Genomic DNA, 16,295 nt, shown 5'->3' on the forward strand with positions numbered 1-16,295 from the left:
CACCTCCCTCCCTGCCGTGAGCCCGGGGCGGTGCGAGGTACAAAGGCAGGGAGGCGCTGCGGGTGTGTAACAAAAATATATTGTCGGAGCCGTACAAAAAGGGGCCGTCGGGAGCGGGGGCGCGAAGTGTAAAAGCGGCGAGGTGCGGGCAAAGCCCTCGGGGCTCTTCCTGGAAGGGTTTTCTGCTGTAGAGGTCACAAAGCTGAAGCAGGGCTCCCTCTGGTCCTCGTAAAGCAGGTTTTTAGCCTGTAAAACCTTTTTACCCTCGGCTGTGAGGGTTGGTTGCTTTGCAGCATGGTCCTTTGCTAGTGGCTGGGATGAGAAGCAGGAGCAGATCGCCTCCCCGCCAGGCCCTTTCCAGTTCCAGGCTCGCTGGGGTTATTCACACGCTGCTAAAACACCGATGCTCTGGTCTGAGGCTTGGGTTGAGAACGTGGATGGTGGCGTGAGAAGCTTCCGCCTCTTCCACTAACACTGAGAAAAACTAACGCTGAAATGAGAAAAGGTCTGTAAGAGACAGAGTACCTTGCACAGGCACAGCTGGGGAAAAAACACGGTAAAGAGGAATGGGGAGAAACATCCTCCCACATGCCTGAGGATTTAATTTTTTAAGACTAGAGTTCAGCCATCAAAAGGGTCAGCTCAATCTCAACTGCCCTGAAAAAGGCAATCTAGACTTCAAATTCTGTCATTTTCAGTTTGTTATCCAGTAAGTTTGAATATCCTGAAGTCAACTTATATTTCATCTGTTCTACCTAGCTTCTCCAGATAACCAGTTCCTACAGACACAAAATCCTTCTGGTGTTTCCCCATACAGTGCCAACGCTTACTACTGCACAGACATCTGATTCCCGCAGGAAGTGGTGAGGCAGACTTGGTATCTTCCACACGCTGCTGGTAAAGGCAGGGATTTTCGCTGTTAAATTACGTATATACATGTACACAGTAATATACAGGATAAATAAAAATCTGTTACAGATATCAGTAAAAGTTAAATACATACGATACGCACACCACATACACATACATACAGACACACAAACGCCTATATGAAAGTCAAATGCTCTCCTGCAGCTCCTCTTCTAGAGGAACGGAAAGCCAAACACCAAGTATGTGGCTAGAAAGAACGGGGATCAGTCCCATCCACTCACAGGTACCTTGGTCGGCTGCAACGGCTTCAAATTGGTCACTAGTCAACGTCTCGCAGCAGCACCACGGCTCTTTCAAAACTGCTGGTGAAAGGGGTGGGGGAGCAGCAAACTCAGAAACCAGGGTTGTCTGTTCACAAACCAGGGGCGAGATGGGCAGAAGCAATCCAAGTTTTTCCCATCCGCTATCGCTCTCCTCTCCATCAAAGCAGGCTGACCGTGCCCTGGAAAAATCAGCAGGAGGTGCATCCCCTCAAGCCAATGAAGTCTGTCGATAAATCGGTGCTAATGACGATTTGCAAGTCCGCAAGAAAAGATTAAATTCTCATCTTCAACATCACGCCAAATGCCAGCTACCAGAGCAGGGAGCTGACACTGACAACTTTCAGTTATTACTGACTGAAGAGGAGGGGGTAGAAGATGTGTCCAAGAGGGAAAGCCCTCTGCATCTTTGATCAACTATCCAGCTTTCCCCTCTAGCAGATTTTAAATTGAAAATTAGAAATAGGGCTGGTGAAGAGTTCAATTCTATTTCTTGGTCCGACCTACATTACCTTCTCTACGTGCCCACAGAATATAAGAATACTTTACACTGGCAAGGGTATCAGGAGGTCATCTTGTCCAACCCCCTGCTTCTAAATAAAGTCCAACTACATTAGGCCGCTCACTCAGTATTTAAGTATGAACAAGGATGGAGATTCAACAACCTCTCTGGGTTGTTTTTATGACTACTGTCATGGTGATGTGTCCTTCCTTATATTGAAAAATCCGTTCTCTGGCTGCTTCCCCCACTAAAGGATCTGAATTTAAGGCTAGTATCTCAGAACCTTTCTGAATTCTTCATACAAATACCTTTAGATTGGATGACATTTCATCCACCAGCAAAGATCTGTTCTCTCAGCTTAACTTCACAACTTTTCAAAAAATAAGACAGTTACGATCCTATGTATATACTGTACAGTTAAAAAACCTTAAAACCCTACACACAGAGTCCTTCGGGAGTGCCGGTGTAGTGCATATGTGCACAGGTCAGTTACACGGAAGTTGAGTAAATCCCAGGATCTTTTCCCATCAAAGTCCAGGCATGATGTAGGCGATGTTGTCTAGTGTGTTTGACTGGGAAAAGAAATTCAGTGTTTTAATGTCAGGTAATGACTCAAAATCCTTAAAAAAAAAAAAAAAAAAAAAAAAAAAGACAGATCAATGTACTACACACATTCATTTGTCTTAGGAGTTGCTGTATCGTGAGACAACAAAACTGTCTAATCACCACTAGCCCCCTGCTGCTAGGCTTATTTTCATGTTTTTGGAAACTTAACTAAACATAAAGGTAGCCTCAGTATTTGGAAGCACCTAGAAATAAAGAAAATGCTCAGGGCTTTCCTCAAGTGACCTCCTCCTAATGAACCCCATCTCTGTCTTTGGATTTGAAAGAAGCCACATTGGCTATATCTCATCAACCACTGGGAAGATGTGGTAAAGGACTTACGTAAAGCAATTAACATTGTAGAATGTAAGAACAACAACAACAAAACTGACTTTAAACTCACAAGTCCTTTAAGAAATTCTGCAGCGTATCAGCGAAAATCCCTCAAAAACACCAACTAGTAGGGTGTCAGAGAGAGAAAGAGGTGCCTTCTGTTTTTTTCTATCACTTGCAACAAACTTCTGAGACTAGGAGTCATTTTTTTGTGTATCAGAAAACAACAGGCAGCAGCATATTATCTGTACATTTTTCAAATGCAGCATTTCAATAACCTCAAATCTGTGGCTGGGTGGCTAAAGGCCTTAGGAATACCTTTTAACTGCTGAAAACAGAGGTGCTTGATCTGTAACAATGGTGATTCTACAATTTAACAATGCCACCTACCGACTGAAAATATAAATTGCAAACTATATGCAACAAAACCACTGGCAACTTTGTCTTAGAATACCAGTTTTTACACATCTGACTGTAAAAATTAGAGTAGTTTCTTTATTATCAAGCCAGGATAGCAGTTTTCAGAAGTGAATGGTAAGTGCCTTAATCCACCTGAAGCTTCGTTGCTCCTTGTAACAAACAATAAGTTGATCAAGTTTCCAAGATAGGCACCATTAGTCATGTGGAAAAGGGGTGTCACTTGCTTTGAATGCACTTGGCAAGCAAGGAGAAAAGCATAGGATGTTTTTCCATGGCTTGTGATGGGAACACCCTGCTGACTCAGCTTCTGTGTAGACAGCCAGTTTGCCGGAGCTCACAGCCTAAGCTGCCAAATTTGCTGCTGTTGTTAACAGTCATTTCTCAGAATGAATCAATATTTGGGACGTCCTACAAAAACATGCCAATTCGTATCCCATTTCTGTTGTTCTCTCGTTCAGATAGGTTTTCAATCTCTTAATGTTTGCAGACTACATACTTATTTTTCATTTTTACTCTTCTTCTCCTCTGCCTACTTGCACCCCCTGTTGGAGGTACGACTTCTGATTCCTTTTCTACTGCTGCCATCTTAATCTATGTCCACATCATGCCACATTGAGGTCACAAGCTCTTATTAAATCAGGGCTCAATAACAAGTATAATTTAAAGTGGAAAAGAACCTGTAGTTATCTAGTTCCTTAGAACACAGACTATTTTCCTTTCCTTGGATGAGGTCGCACACATGAAAGGCCCTACATTAGGAATCCTAACTGAGATCACAAGTTATTTTTTTATGTTGCAAAAGAAAACAATGTGTGAACACAGAGCATGGAAGCTGCACCTGTTTTTTTATGGAAAATCAGCATTTTCAGATATTGTATGTGTACAGGTGCTTGTATTTGATTCAGATGGGTCGATTCAGTCCCTAAAACAGGACCTACACACACTGCAACCAATGGAACAAATATTAAATCCGTTTCTACTGGAAAACAAACAAACAAAAAACAAAACACAACATTGTACAATACCCTACAGTGTTAACATCTTAAGGAGTTTCAAGAAATATCCCTCTATAAAAATGTATGACCAAGACAATTTTCTTACTGCACTGGAATTATAATTGCATCATAAAATTGATTCATCGGAAAACTATCTGGACTCTGCTGAAATTAACAGGGCTAGAATGAAAATAACCACAAGGAACTCACCAAAACTTGCTTAGGGCAGCCATTCAGCTCAGGTAGTTGTGTGGTCAGACATGCTAATGGGCCCAAAGCACAGATGATAGAATCCAGAAGTACTGACAAACTTCCTGAAACAGCCACCATTCCCTGGAAGTAAGGAAAGAAAAGAATTATAGGGACAAGTATTGGAAAATACAATTCTTTCACAACTGTATTGATTCTTCCTCAGATGCAGAATCCTCAGTCCTAAGCAACCCTAGCCCACTTCCATTATTTACACAGCAACAAAACTATGCTGAACAGTTCACAGAAAGACTGATGGCTCAAAGAAATAATAATAAATGTAGTAAAAGCAAAGGCAGCAAAATAAAAGGTCAGAAAGCTGTTGGGTTTATATTTAACTTAATTCCACAATTTTTGCAATATGGTTTCCTTGCCATTTCATAACATCTACTATTATAATTACCTAAGTCCCACAGGCAATGTTTTTTTTTTTATTATTATTATTAAGCCGAAAGAAATATTAAGTCTGTAAAAATGCTTTAGTTATCAATACATCTTCAAAAATTGAATGTGTTTTTGTGCCGTTCTGTAAAGGGAGAGATTTTTAATCCAAATTTTTTCCTTTGAAGAATAACCTCAGTGAGGTCCTACCAGAAACTGCAGAACTGCAGTAACATTCATTTTCTTGCTGATAAAACAAGCAAGCATAGTGGGATGAGCTGACCATGTTAGCCATAAAATTCACTGACATTTGATATTTGAGCCAAATATGTGTTCTGCTTACAGGCTAAGCTGAGTTCTAAACTCTGTGTGTGCACAATTTTTACCGTGTAACACTAGAAAAACACTGGAAAATATTACATCTTCTACATTACCATGTAAGTTGAAACAACAGTAGCCACTACTTAAAGCACTGGGAACATGATACCACCAGAAAACAACAGGACATGCAAAAACATCTTGGTAATGGCCTTCTCTGATCGTTTTCTTAGAAGGCTTGAGACTGTAACTGGGCCACAGATTGTCAAAGACAGCAAGGAAATACTAGATGCAAGGTGAACATATAGTAAGAAAAGACTAGTTTGTTGAGACAAGGACAATTGCCTTCAAGGACACAGAGCTGCAAGTGAAGGACCTGTCTTTCTTTGATGCCTACTGTTTACTGAGAAAAAAGGCTTTTTATTTCACTGAAAATAAACAACAATGCATCAAAGAAACATGACGCACCACCTGTAATTTCTCTTCCTAGTAGAAAAGCATTGTCTAACTGTTTAAGTAAAACAAAATAATAACTCCCTGATCCTATGTGTAAATTATATGACATCACTGTGATGTTGCTGGTTACAGACTCACCTCTGTTTCCTGTAGTCTGTGCCCAATGAGGCTCAGAGATTCGCCCAGCAATTGTAAATGCGCAGCTACATCTATGGGATCAGTCTCAGGGGCTTTGGCTGGTGAGGAAGGCAACACCACAGTGCTGGTGGGGGATTTCTTTTGAGGGGAAATCACTCCTGGTGGAGAAGCTGTAAATACATAAATTAAAATTCCATATTATCCCACTTTCATTCTTTTATTTTCAAGTCTATTTACTTTCTAAAATTCAAATCTCAAAGATGTGAGGTGCTTAAATAGTTCTGTGTATTTTTTCCTGTTGTCTTTCGAGAAAGAACTTGCCTTCAGAGCATGTACCTCAGCTGTCTGCAATCTGGTAGCTTTGGAAGATTTGGTAAACAGAGATGCCAAGCCATAAACACCCCTTTTTCCTCTTGCACCTAGCTACTCTCCCTAGAACTTCTCTGTTACCTCTTCTTGCTTTATGTTTCAAACCCTGAAGTGCTAAAACCAATGCCATCTTCCTAATTAGACAAGGAAATCTTTTTGTAAAGTGCTGACATCATTCTTGCTCCTGAAGAAACACTGTTGTTGACTAATACGATGAGTTAAATGTCAAGACTTGTGAAAAAGGAGGTAAGACTGAGAAACAAGAAAGGACCTTTGTTCGTTATTTTACAGTCTTCTCCACTCCAAAAAAAAAAAAAAAACCAAACAAAAAAACAAGTAGAGCATATGAAGAGCAACAATTACCTTTTATTTTTGGAGCACCATCTGAAGACGATGCCTTTCGCTTCACAGTGGTGGCTTCTGCTTTATTCTGCTTGTGCTGCAGATACTGAGCTTTCTGTTTCCAGACCTGCAGTTACCATGGTATGAAAAGAGACATTTACAGCATTAGCTAATTCTCATACCTGATGCCAAGACCTGGAGGCAAAATGACATTACATAGTTAAGCGGTGAAGCAATGCCACGAGAAGAAAATGGATGCTTTTAAGACCACAAGGGCGAGATAACACACTTTTCCACACTTTGGGGACAGAGGTAATATTTTTTAAGGTATGGTGGAATTACTGTCAGCATGTTCTGACCTAAGCACACTGTTTACAAAAATCATTTTTAAAAAAATCATCTCACACATGCTTACCAGTTTATCTTTCTCAGGGAGCTGCTTCCACACTTCTGCCAGCTTTTTACTCAGGTCTCCAAAATCTGACAGCAGGAGAAATAAAAGTTTCAAATAAATTAACTAATAAAGTTGTGGTGAGAACATAGGAAATTTATGTGAATGTCAACAGTGTGAAAAACTGGCCTACACATACACATTTAGGAAGCAACCTGTCCCACCACTGGAACTCTCTACACTGTCCAGAAAATGAATTTCAGTGTGCATCATTTCCCTTACTGTCTAAAATGAAGAAAAAAAAAACCACAAACAAACAAAACACAAACAAACAAAACCCCACAACCTGATACAGGGAATGTTAGACCATGAGACGACATGTGCTGAAAAACGACACAACAAAGACAACTCTTTAAGTAAAAGAAAGGAAGAGTAGGCAGTTCCTTGATCCAGTTTCACAGCTTGGTTAATATACAATGAAAGCTAATCACGAAATCCATTTCTGTCCTTTTGCTACCTCAAAAATTAAGAGGTTGATATGATACAGAGAAGGCATATCCTGTTGATTAATCAGACTGATGTATAATCAAGAACAGAGAAGGCTAGATTGTTTTCTCACCTATCCTGGGGTGCTCAGAAACAATATTTGTACGATATTCCTTACAGAACACTTGATAGGCAGACATGTTTTTCTTCTTTGGCTAGTCAGAAGAAAAGGAAACAAAGACTTTTAGTTATAAAGGGACCTACTCAATTTCATTAATAATTCTGCATTTATCAGACTTAAAGAAAGGTAATGTACTTAGATCAAGAAGGTAAAATAGCAGTTTTACATGTGTTACATACATTTACTGGCTAAATTTAGTGGGTATGAAAGCACAAGAACCAGCCAGAATTAGTTTTAGCGTAAGGCTTATCTTGCAACAACTCTATCAACGCAATTCATTCATAAATCACCACCTTTGCTATTCTAAATCCATGATCAACATTTAATGCTGTTCATATATCTCAGTTTTCAAACTTAAAATTGAATAAAATAACAAAAAAAAACCCTTGTCATACTATTCACAGTACCTACCATGGATCTGTCAAAACAGCTCAGTTTTTGTTCTATCTATGTTTTGTTCTATCTATTTTTTGTTCTATTTCCTACATCCTTACAGATCACTTCATATTTGCAGGAAAACAAACCATGTAAGATAGCAGAGGCATTAGCAACTTCCGACCTGTGATCAGAGAAAACTTACCACACAGGACACAGTGAGACCTGAGCAAATTTGGGCTACGTCCACCCATTTCCTGTTACAAAGCAACTCTTGTCTATCTGGCAGAAACCGTTTTACCCTATTATACACTTACAGAGCTATAATTATTTTATCTGGAAATCTCAGACACACTCCAGCTACAATTTTTCCTACTTGTGCTTCTGAGTATTAACCGTGGAAACCTGAATTTATGAGTACAGGATAAAAGTGGGTATGTGGCAGTCTGTAAAAATTAGATCTTCATCTTAATACAGGAATAAATGGGTGAATAACTTCACTCTTCCAAGAGTTCACTTCCTTTTTTACAGAAACTGTGATGATGGACTAGATGACTCCCAGACAAGACTAAACTTCTACCTGGTAATAGTTAGAACCAGTTACCTTAGAATACAATGTAGTTGTGGCATGGTCTGTACCAAGCAGATTAAGTGTAACCTTTTCAAAGGACTTTTGTTGGCTAAAGACTGCCTGTGTCACAAGAAAAACCAATGGTTTATATTTCTTTTGCTGTGAACAGAAATCACAGTAGCTGAAATACTTTTACCAAACATGCTGCAATGAAACCATCAATATGAATTATGCTTCAATTTAACAAGTTTTTGGAATGAAGTGTATAATTCACCATTACCCATCACCCAAATTCAATTTCCCCTTCAATTTTTCCTTACTTTTTCCCTTTCTCTTTCCCTTTCTCGTTCCTTTTCCTTTTCTCTTTCTCTTTCTCGTTCTTTTTCTCTTTCTCGTTCCTTTTCTCTTTCCTTTTCCTTTTCTCGTTCCTTTTCTCTTTCCTTTTCCTTTTCTCGTTCCTTTTCTCTTTCTTTTTCTCTTTCTCTTTCCTTTTCTTGTTCCTTTTCCTTTTCTCTTTCTCTTTCCTTTTCCTTTTCTCGTTCCTTTTCCTTTTCTCTTTCCTTTTCTTTTTCCTTTTCCCATTTTTCAGCTTTTTCCTTCTCCTTTTCTTCCCTTTTCCTCCTCTTCTCACTTTGTCCATCTGAGTGATAAATAGTGGGATGAGGTGGAGGAACAACATAGGAAGTACTGGAAGGAGGTGGTGGTGACACTGTTACTTCTGCTACTGCCACAGAAGAGTGCCCAGAACTCTTTTTAGATTTAGAATGCTTCTTCTCTCTGTGTTTCTCCTTGTCTTTTTTTTTCTTACTTTTTTTGGATTTCTTCTTCTTCTTGATTTCCCGGTAGGAGTCGTCTATCACTAGCTCCCCAGCTTCCAACTCCCCACCAGAAGAGGAACCAGATTCTGGTGGTGCCTCCACACCCGAAGTCTCATACTCACTCCCATGGCCTTCTGAAAACACAGATGTGTCAGCACCAAAACTCTCGGAAGGGGGATGTGGGTCTGGAGGAGGTTTGTGCTTCTTCCGGGATGACTTCTGGAAGCTCTGCACTTCATGACCCATATGGAATGAGCCCTGCTCATCTCGAGATGACTTTTTGGAAGATTTCTTTGCAGCTGCTGATGCTGAGTAGGAGAAAGAATCATCATCTGCTGCACTACTTTTCTCTTTTGGTGAAAGGATAAGCTTCATCTTCAAGCCATCAGGTTCACGAAGAGTGAGGGTCTCTGTGTTCACATAGAGAGGTTTCATTTTTTTAGATTTGTGGTAGCTGCCATCATCTGCTGAGTGCTCCCCACTGCTTCCACTCAATTTCTTCTTGTGGTGCTCCTTTTTGCTTTCAGAATGGCCAGAGGAAGAATAAGATGATTTTTCGGATGTCTTCTTTGAAGACTTGGAGCTTGTGGCCAAAGGCGAGGAGACAGCCTTGAGTACGTCCATGTTTTTATCAGCTGAGGATGGGCTAGAAACTGCTTTTTTCTTCTTCTTTGATGGTGGGTCCAAAGATGAAAGATCTGAAAAAAAGTCAAGAGAAGTGTTCATCAAGATGATTCCCTTAAAGACAGCACTACGCTAGTCAAAAGAAACGAAGTGGGAACCTTGCAATACTTGTTAGTACAGCTAATTGGTCTGCATCCTGTCTCAAGAAGAAAGTCTCTGAAATTTGCAGGCAGCTCGGTGTGTCCTTATGGATATGAATCGGGAGTTGTAACACCAGAGCTGATCAAAATATTTAATGCAGGAAGGCAGGGTGGGAAAGTTCTTGAAGTTTCATCAAACTTTGTATTCTACCACAAACCAGCAAATTTTCATGAAAATACATCTTACTGAACCTGAAATATTACACCTCAAGTGCAAGGTTGTCACATCACTTTTAGCTGAGACCAATGACTTGAGAACATCAGCTTTTTCATTCTGAAAACAGACTTTTGACAAAAGTGCAGCTTATAAAGATATTCTAAAGATATCTAAATAAATCTTAAACCCATTAAGGTTTTATAAGCTTAATTGTCATTTCCTGGCCAGCTTTTTCATTGTGAGAATAATATTTCTGTATTTAAACTGAACCCAAAAGCATTCATTGTGTAACCCGACACATTCTGCTTTTATAAATTCACAGAAATTACTTAATATTATCTGCAAATAAAACTACAGCTCATAATATAATAAGCAAAAAAAGAATGCAAACGCAAAAAGGGAAGGCATGGGTTAGAAAACAAATTTGTTAATGAGAAGGGACATGGAAGATCCCTGCCCGAACAACAGTTAATTTTTATGCTAGACTTTGAAAACGTCATTCCCTAATCTTTTGCTGCCTGGTGCAGCAGAAACCTCATCAGAACCAGGTTTCTGATTACACCAATCTGTCTTAGGACAAGGAATTTTCCGCCATGAAGTGTTAACCACAAAGTTTGATGACATTGGTTTAACAGCATCTTTTCCTCAAAGCCATGATCTGCCAACCCCTCCCGCTGCCTGGCTGCTGTCTTACCTCTGGAGCAGTACTCATCGGAGGAGTGCTTCTTCTTCTTTTTGTGAGATTCTGTGCCTGGAAAGAGCTCGCTGTCCTAGAATAAGAACAAAAAAAATTGCTGATAAACAACAGGGAAATAATTTGAGATTCACAGGGACTGGTGCAAGAGATTATAACTTCTGGGAGATATCAAGAGGCATTTGTACTACTGTGATGCCAAGGAACCCTAGGTGTGAACCAGTATTCTCATTCTAGGAGCTAAACCAGCAAAGGAAACGTAAGTCTGTCCCCAAAAGCCCACGGTGTAGATTTAAAGTAAGAGACAAAAAGCAGGGTATGGATAAGTGGGAGAATACAAAAAACAATCAGAATTGGTTTCAGCACATCAGAGAACTAACTGGCATCAGGCTTTCTGTGGACATTGCAGCACAAAAGGACTATAAGGAAATTGAAAGACAAATCTCTACAGGGAGTTCCCCTCCACTGAGAGGAGCACTACACAAGAAAACTTGAAAAAGCACTCTTGAAAGTGTTAAGAAATGAACACTGAAAGCCAGTACTTGGACATCAGCTGATAGGTTGGTAGAAGATCGACAACTACCTCTTAATAAAGCTAAGAAATAACTAAGCATGCATAGGCTGTCAAGCCTTGAAGCAATTCATATTTAATGTGCTAAAGAAGATAAAAAAAGTGAAAGAAGGGACAGAGAAGTGACAATTAAAATGATGGGCCAGAAAACTGACCAAAATAACTCATGTCACCCAATTATTATTTGTCTCTTATCTGATTTATGGTCTGAAAACGAAGCTCCTCTATAGAATTCCATCTACATGGTAGATTTCCACTTTAAACTTGAACATCTTTAGCGGATTTAAAAAAAATAAATAAAACCAATCACAAGATAGTCACCTTCGAGCTAACAGCAGAAATTTTAACTCAAAGAAGAAAGTTTTGAAACTGTTGCAACATGATTTCAGAGTTAAGGCCCCAAGGAGACAAACAGGGCAAGTTCACACCTCTCAAAAGCTATTGTTTCAGGCTGTCTGCAGAATCAGGAAGACAACAGTGCGCCAATTAACATTTTATTCATCCTTTGCTGGCTATTAATGCAACTATAAATTTAAAAATCCCATTTCTTTGTGTAAAAAGTCAGTTATGCTATCTCAGCACTTGCACCGCTGTATATTAAGGCTAGAATGAGATCCTACTACCCTATTTTCCGAGGCCAGAAAAATCAGAATTGGTTGAAATTGGGACTAACACCCTCAATTTCCCCAACAAAGCTACTGAACATGATTACCTGTACTTGTTGTTTTCTACAGGCATTTTTATATACAAACGAACACTGAAACATTCCATCCCATTTAATCTTAAGTTTTACACACTTTCTTACACCTTAAACCTTTTCTCTGGAGGCTTCCTGACCTGTGTTCTCTCCTCCTCTTGCAGCTGGTCCCTGTAAGACCGTTTCTTCTCTCGCTGTGTCCTGACTGAAGCCAGCTCCACATCACTTCGGTCACTGTCTAGGAACTCTAAAATTTATGTGAAATAGGAAAAAAATTAAGAAATTAAATACCACATTAAGGAACAATAGACACGTTGACTATGCACAAAATAAGACAGGAGTGGACATTGGCATGGAGCGATGCACATAACCCAAAAAGCACAGGGGACTGAGAGATAACATTCTGTAATCTCTGACCGCAGGGACAGGGCTTGGTGCTCTAATGCTATAACACAAATTTTCAAGATACCGTTTCTAATCCTTGGCGATTTCTTCCTAAAGTCCTAACTGGACTTAGAAATGTTATCACAACTTACTGTATAGAATCTTAGAATTGCTTAGGTTGGAAAATGCCTCTAAGATCATCAAGTCCCCCTAGTCCCCCATTTCACCCTGACCTAGCAGGGAAAAGAAAGGCTGCAGGGGCAGAGTTCCCAGTCATGGTGGTTGCATTAGGAAATACCACCCGTTTCTTTAATCCCAGTACTGTGCATCTGGAAGTCAAGGGCTTGGGAACCTGCAAAATCTTGACCAGATTAAATTTAAGGTCCAATACCCTTCAGTGGTCCATGGGCAACTAGCTTCCTTTCCCACTCTCTGACACCATGGCCTGGCAAGGGCTGCAGAGGGCACCCTTTTTTTGGCTACTCCCTCCGAGATTATGAAGCAGTCATACCTTCTTTCTTCTTGGAGTCATCATAAGCCATGGCGGTCCTGCAGGAGCCTCAGAATGTGTTGCCAGGTCTGGGCTCCTTCCCCCGTTCCCATCTAAAGGAAAAGATCTGAGAAACAGAGAACGAAAATTACCCTCCTATAAAGAAGAATCACAATGTAAAATGGGAAACTTCCTCTGAAACAAACGAAGATTCTCTGGAAGACAGTGGGAAAGGAAAGAAGTCTACCTCCTCTTCAGCTGATACTCACCCGTTGGGTTTGACAGATTTTTTTTTAAATTAAGTTGGAGGGTTTTTTTTGTTTGTTGTTTTTAAGGATACAGCAAGACCACCTATTCACTGTAAAATCTCCGCATCATTAAAATAATTTATTTACAAAAATGGAAACAAAATCATGTCATGACAAACAAAACTTCATCTGAACCTGTGTCCAAGACACGTTTCGTCAGAAACCACTGTACCAAACAGTGGGATACTCAAAAAGTACCAAACCCTTGAATCTCAGATGAAGAGAAGATGAAATCAGGCAGGGATCACTGTGCTATATAAGAATTATTTTAAGTGTTTTGAATGTAAGGGTTGAACATCTTATAATGAAGGTGTACACCGTTCTGACACTACTGCTGCAGCCATTCTGAATGTCAGCCTGAAATGGAAATGGAAGAAAGCACTCCTTTTTGCTAGGACTTCTGCATCACCCAAGCTCCTGCAAGCTCCCAAATGTCAGGTCTCTTTTGAGTCAGCCTATCCCACAGTTGCTAGCGTGCAGGAATAGGTATGGAAAAGTTGCACTCCTCTCAGTAAACTGCTTTTGTTTTTCAGGCAGTGAACTGATTAGCATGAAAAAGATGAGCTCCTCTCCTAAGTGATTAAAGCAACTGCACCCAACTGATTTTGTGTGGTGGTTGTGTGTGTGTGTGTGCACACACACGTGAAGGATCAACCACAGAGATCACGAAGTTTGTTCTTTGTAGCTCTCACAGTAATCCCGCCACATTTAAGTTGGATTTGAATACCTAGAGAGCGGGGAACTTATGCTACATCTCTGCATTTACAACAATCTAATGAATAATTGGTAGGGAAAGCACAGTGCATCCATATTATGTTGTTTATTTATGTGAAGGCACAAACTGGCGACTAATTCAAGCTGACAAGAGATGTAGAAACATCTGAAATCCGTAAGAATACAAGTGAATTATTCAGGTTTTGGGAAGTCATCCATCAGAAAGCGTTTTAAAGTCAGTATTCTGACTACTACACGTCGTGTGTGGCGAGCACAGTGATTTGTAGGCAGAACTGATGGACGTGTGCAACAGCATCGCTCTTTACTATAAAAAATCAAAAGAAAACAGCGATCTTGCCTCTTGTGGGCTTACAATCTCGCGTGGGCTCCTGCCACGTTTATTCATCAACGTGCGCCCCCTCCTCACCGCCCACGGCCGCTGGACAAAGCCCCCCCACGACCCCCACAGCACCCCCAGGTTCCTCCACAGCCCTGTCGCGACTCTCTCCTCATCGCGACGCCCTCACGACCCGCAGGCAGAGAGGGGGGCGCAAACCCCACCACCGACCCCTCCGCCGCCCCCACCGTGCAGCCGGGCCGCTCCCCGGGGTCTCCCCACCACCTTCGGCCGCCCCGCTCCCACTCCCGTCCCCCTCTCACCCCAGCGGGCCCCGGGGATGGGGGACGGGAGGGGAGGCGCCGCGACCGCCTCACTCCGCGCCGCCGCTTCCCGCCTCGCCGCCCGCCGCCGCCGCCGCCATTTTGGGGAAGGAGCCGAGCGCCGAGCGCCTCCGACTGGAGGAGGAGGCGGAATGGGGGGGGGAGCGCCGAGAGCGTCGATGGGCGCCATGTTGTGCTCTGGGGTTGGCAGTAATGTTCTCCTCAGGCACAGACAGGCTCGCTGTCACAGCCCCCGGCACCCGGTGGGTGCCTGGTGAGGGGCAGGTGCCCGTCTTACCCCTGCCTTCGTGGTGGCAGCTTCCTCAGTGTGCATGTGTCACAACACCAGAGCCCCTCTCTCATCACCACGTCCTGACAGGGAACTGGCTGTGCTTCCAGCAGGGGTTAGGTTTTTGGGTGGCTGTGCCTGCTGCTGTGGGATCAACAGTAAAGAGTGAAATCCTGTTACTGAGAGAGCTTCTGTGTGATTAGTCATGCACGCACGTGAACGGGCACGTCTCCTCCAAGCCTATCTGGTTGCCCGAGGAACTGGCTCGATGTGCCTCAGAGGTGCGGATGGAGTCGGGACCACCAGCTGGGCTGAGATAAGCGTGGCTGAGCAGCGTGCTCAGGGCTCCTGCCCCAGCAGGCATCATGCTACTGTCACACTCTCCTAATCAATTGACCAAGGGTGGCAGGCAGGCAGGGCCAAAGCAAGTTATCCTCCGCTTCTAAAGAGCTCATTCCCTGCCCATCCCTGGAAGGAATTCAATAGAGAGATAAAAATGCTTGAGAAACAACCTTTCTGCTCTCTGACCACTCCAGAGTTCCCCATTCAACAAACCTCAACTGGCTCTTAAAGACCATCATCTCTACTGATACAGGAGTCTTCTTTTTATTTAGATGCCAGCAGACACTCACGTAACTCTTTGTCTGAGGCTGCTCTCCTTCATATGCTGCCTGCAGATTACAATTCCCAGCCATGCCTGAGGTTAAACCAGTCCCATTACAGGCATGCCAGCTCCCCAGCTCTTGCACATTTGCCCTCTGGTCTTGCCGGTGACTTTGTGCCCTAACAAGTGCATAATGATGACAATTATTATTTACATTATAGTAGGACATAAAGGAGTTAGAAGAGGAGAGTTATACTACGCCTGTTATACTGCATGAATATATAGTGTGATCCAAAGTGAGGGGTACAGCCAGCAATAAAGTTACCCAACTGCAATGCACACAGATCAATGCTGCAAGTGCAGCAGCTGTAAAACAACAGAGTAAAACCCGCCAGCTCTTAGGATAAGCGTAAGACCCGTTCAGATGTTGTCATGCATGTACATGCATGCCTGCTGCTGGTCCAACTCTCTGAAATCACTCCTTGCCCTCCAGCCCATAACCCAAGGAGGAGCTATGCTCCTCACCCGTGGACAAGTGCCTCTCAAATTTATGACCTGACGGCCTACAGGTTAGGTGGACACGGAATGGTAGCAAATCAAAATGACATGAGTATGGCTGGGAGAGGCTTGGTGCAGCTTGGAGGAGCAGAGATAGAGATCGCTTTGAAAATCAAAAGCCTAAATTACCCTGGTGTTTGATGATGGCAAGTATTTGATAATGATAGCTGGTAAATGTGTAGGGAAGGTATGTTTACTATTCTGCACTCTAGAATGAGAAAGGATTC

The 16,295-nt window shown here is 42.0% G+C and overlaps 1 protein-coding gene across 1 annotated transcript; it reads right to left on the minus strand.

The window, feature by feature from the left end:
- Positions 1-60: 60 nt before the first annotated feature.
- On the minus strand, positions 61-14,677 carry HMGXB4 (HMG-box containing 4). The gene is made up of 11 exons (XM_032205992.1): positions 14,618-14,677; positions 12,957-13,062; positions 12,202-12,308; positions 10,794-10,869; positions 8,875-9,816; positions 7,307-7,390; positions 6,712-6,776; positions 6,318-6,423; positions 5,586-5,755; positions 4,254-4,376; positions 61-2,264 (listed from the first exon to the last, which is right to left on the minus strand). The coding sequence occupies exons 2-11, from the start codon at positions 12,985-12,987 to the stop codon at positions 2,220-2,222; spliced, it is 1,749 nt and encodes a 582-aa protein (XP_032061883.1). The 5' UTR covers positions 12,988-13,062; positions 14,618-14,677; the 3' UTR covers positions 61-2,219.
- Positions 14,678-16,295: the final 1,618 nt, after the last annotated feature.

This window comes from Aythya fuligula, chromosome 1 (assembly GCF_009819795.1).
Source record: "Aythya fuligula isolate bAytFul2 chromosome 1, bAytFul2.pri, whole genome shotgun sequence".
NCBI lineage: Eukaryota > Metazoa > Chordata > Aves > Anseriformes > Anatidae > Aythya > Aythya fuligula.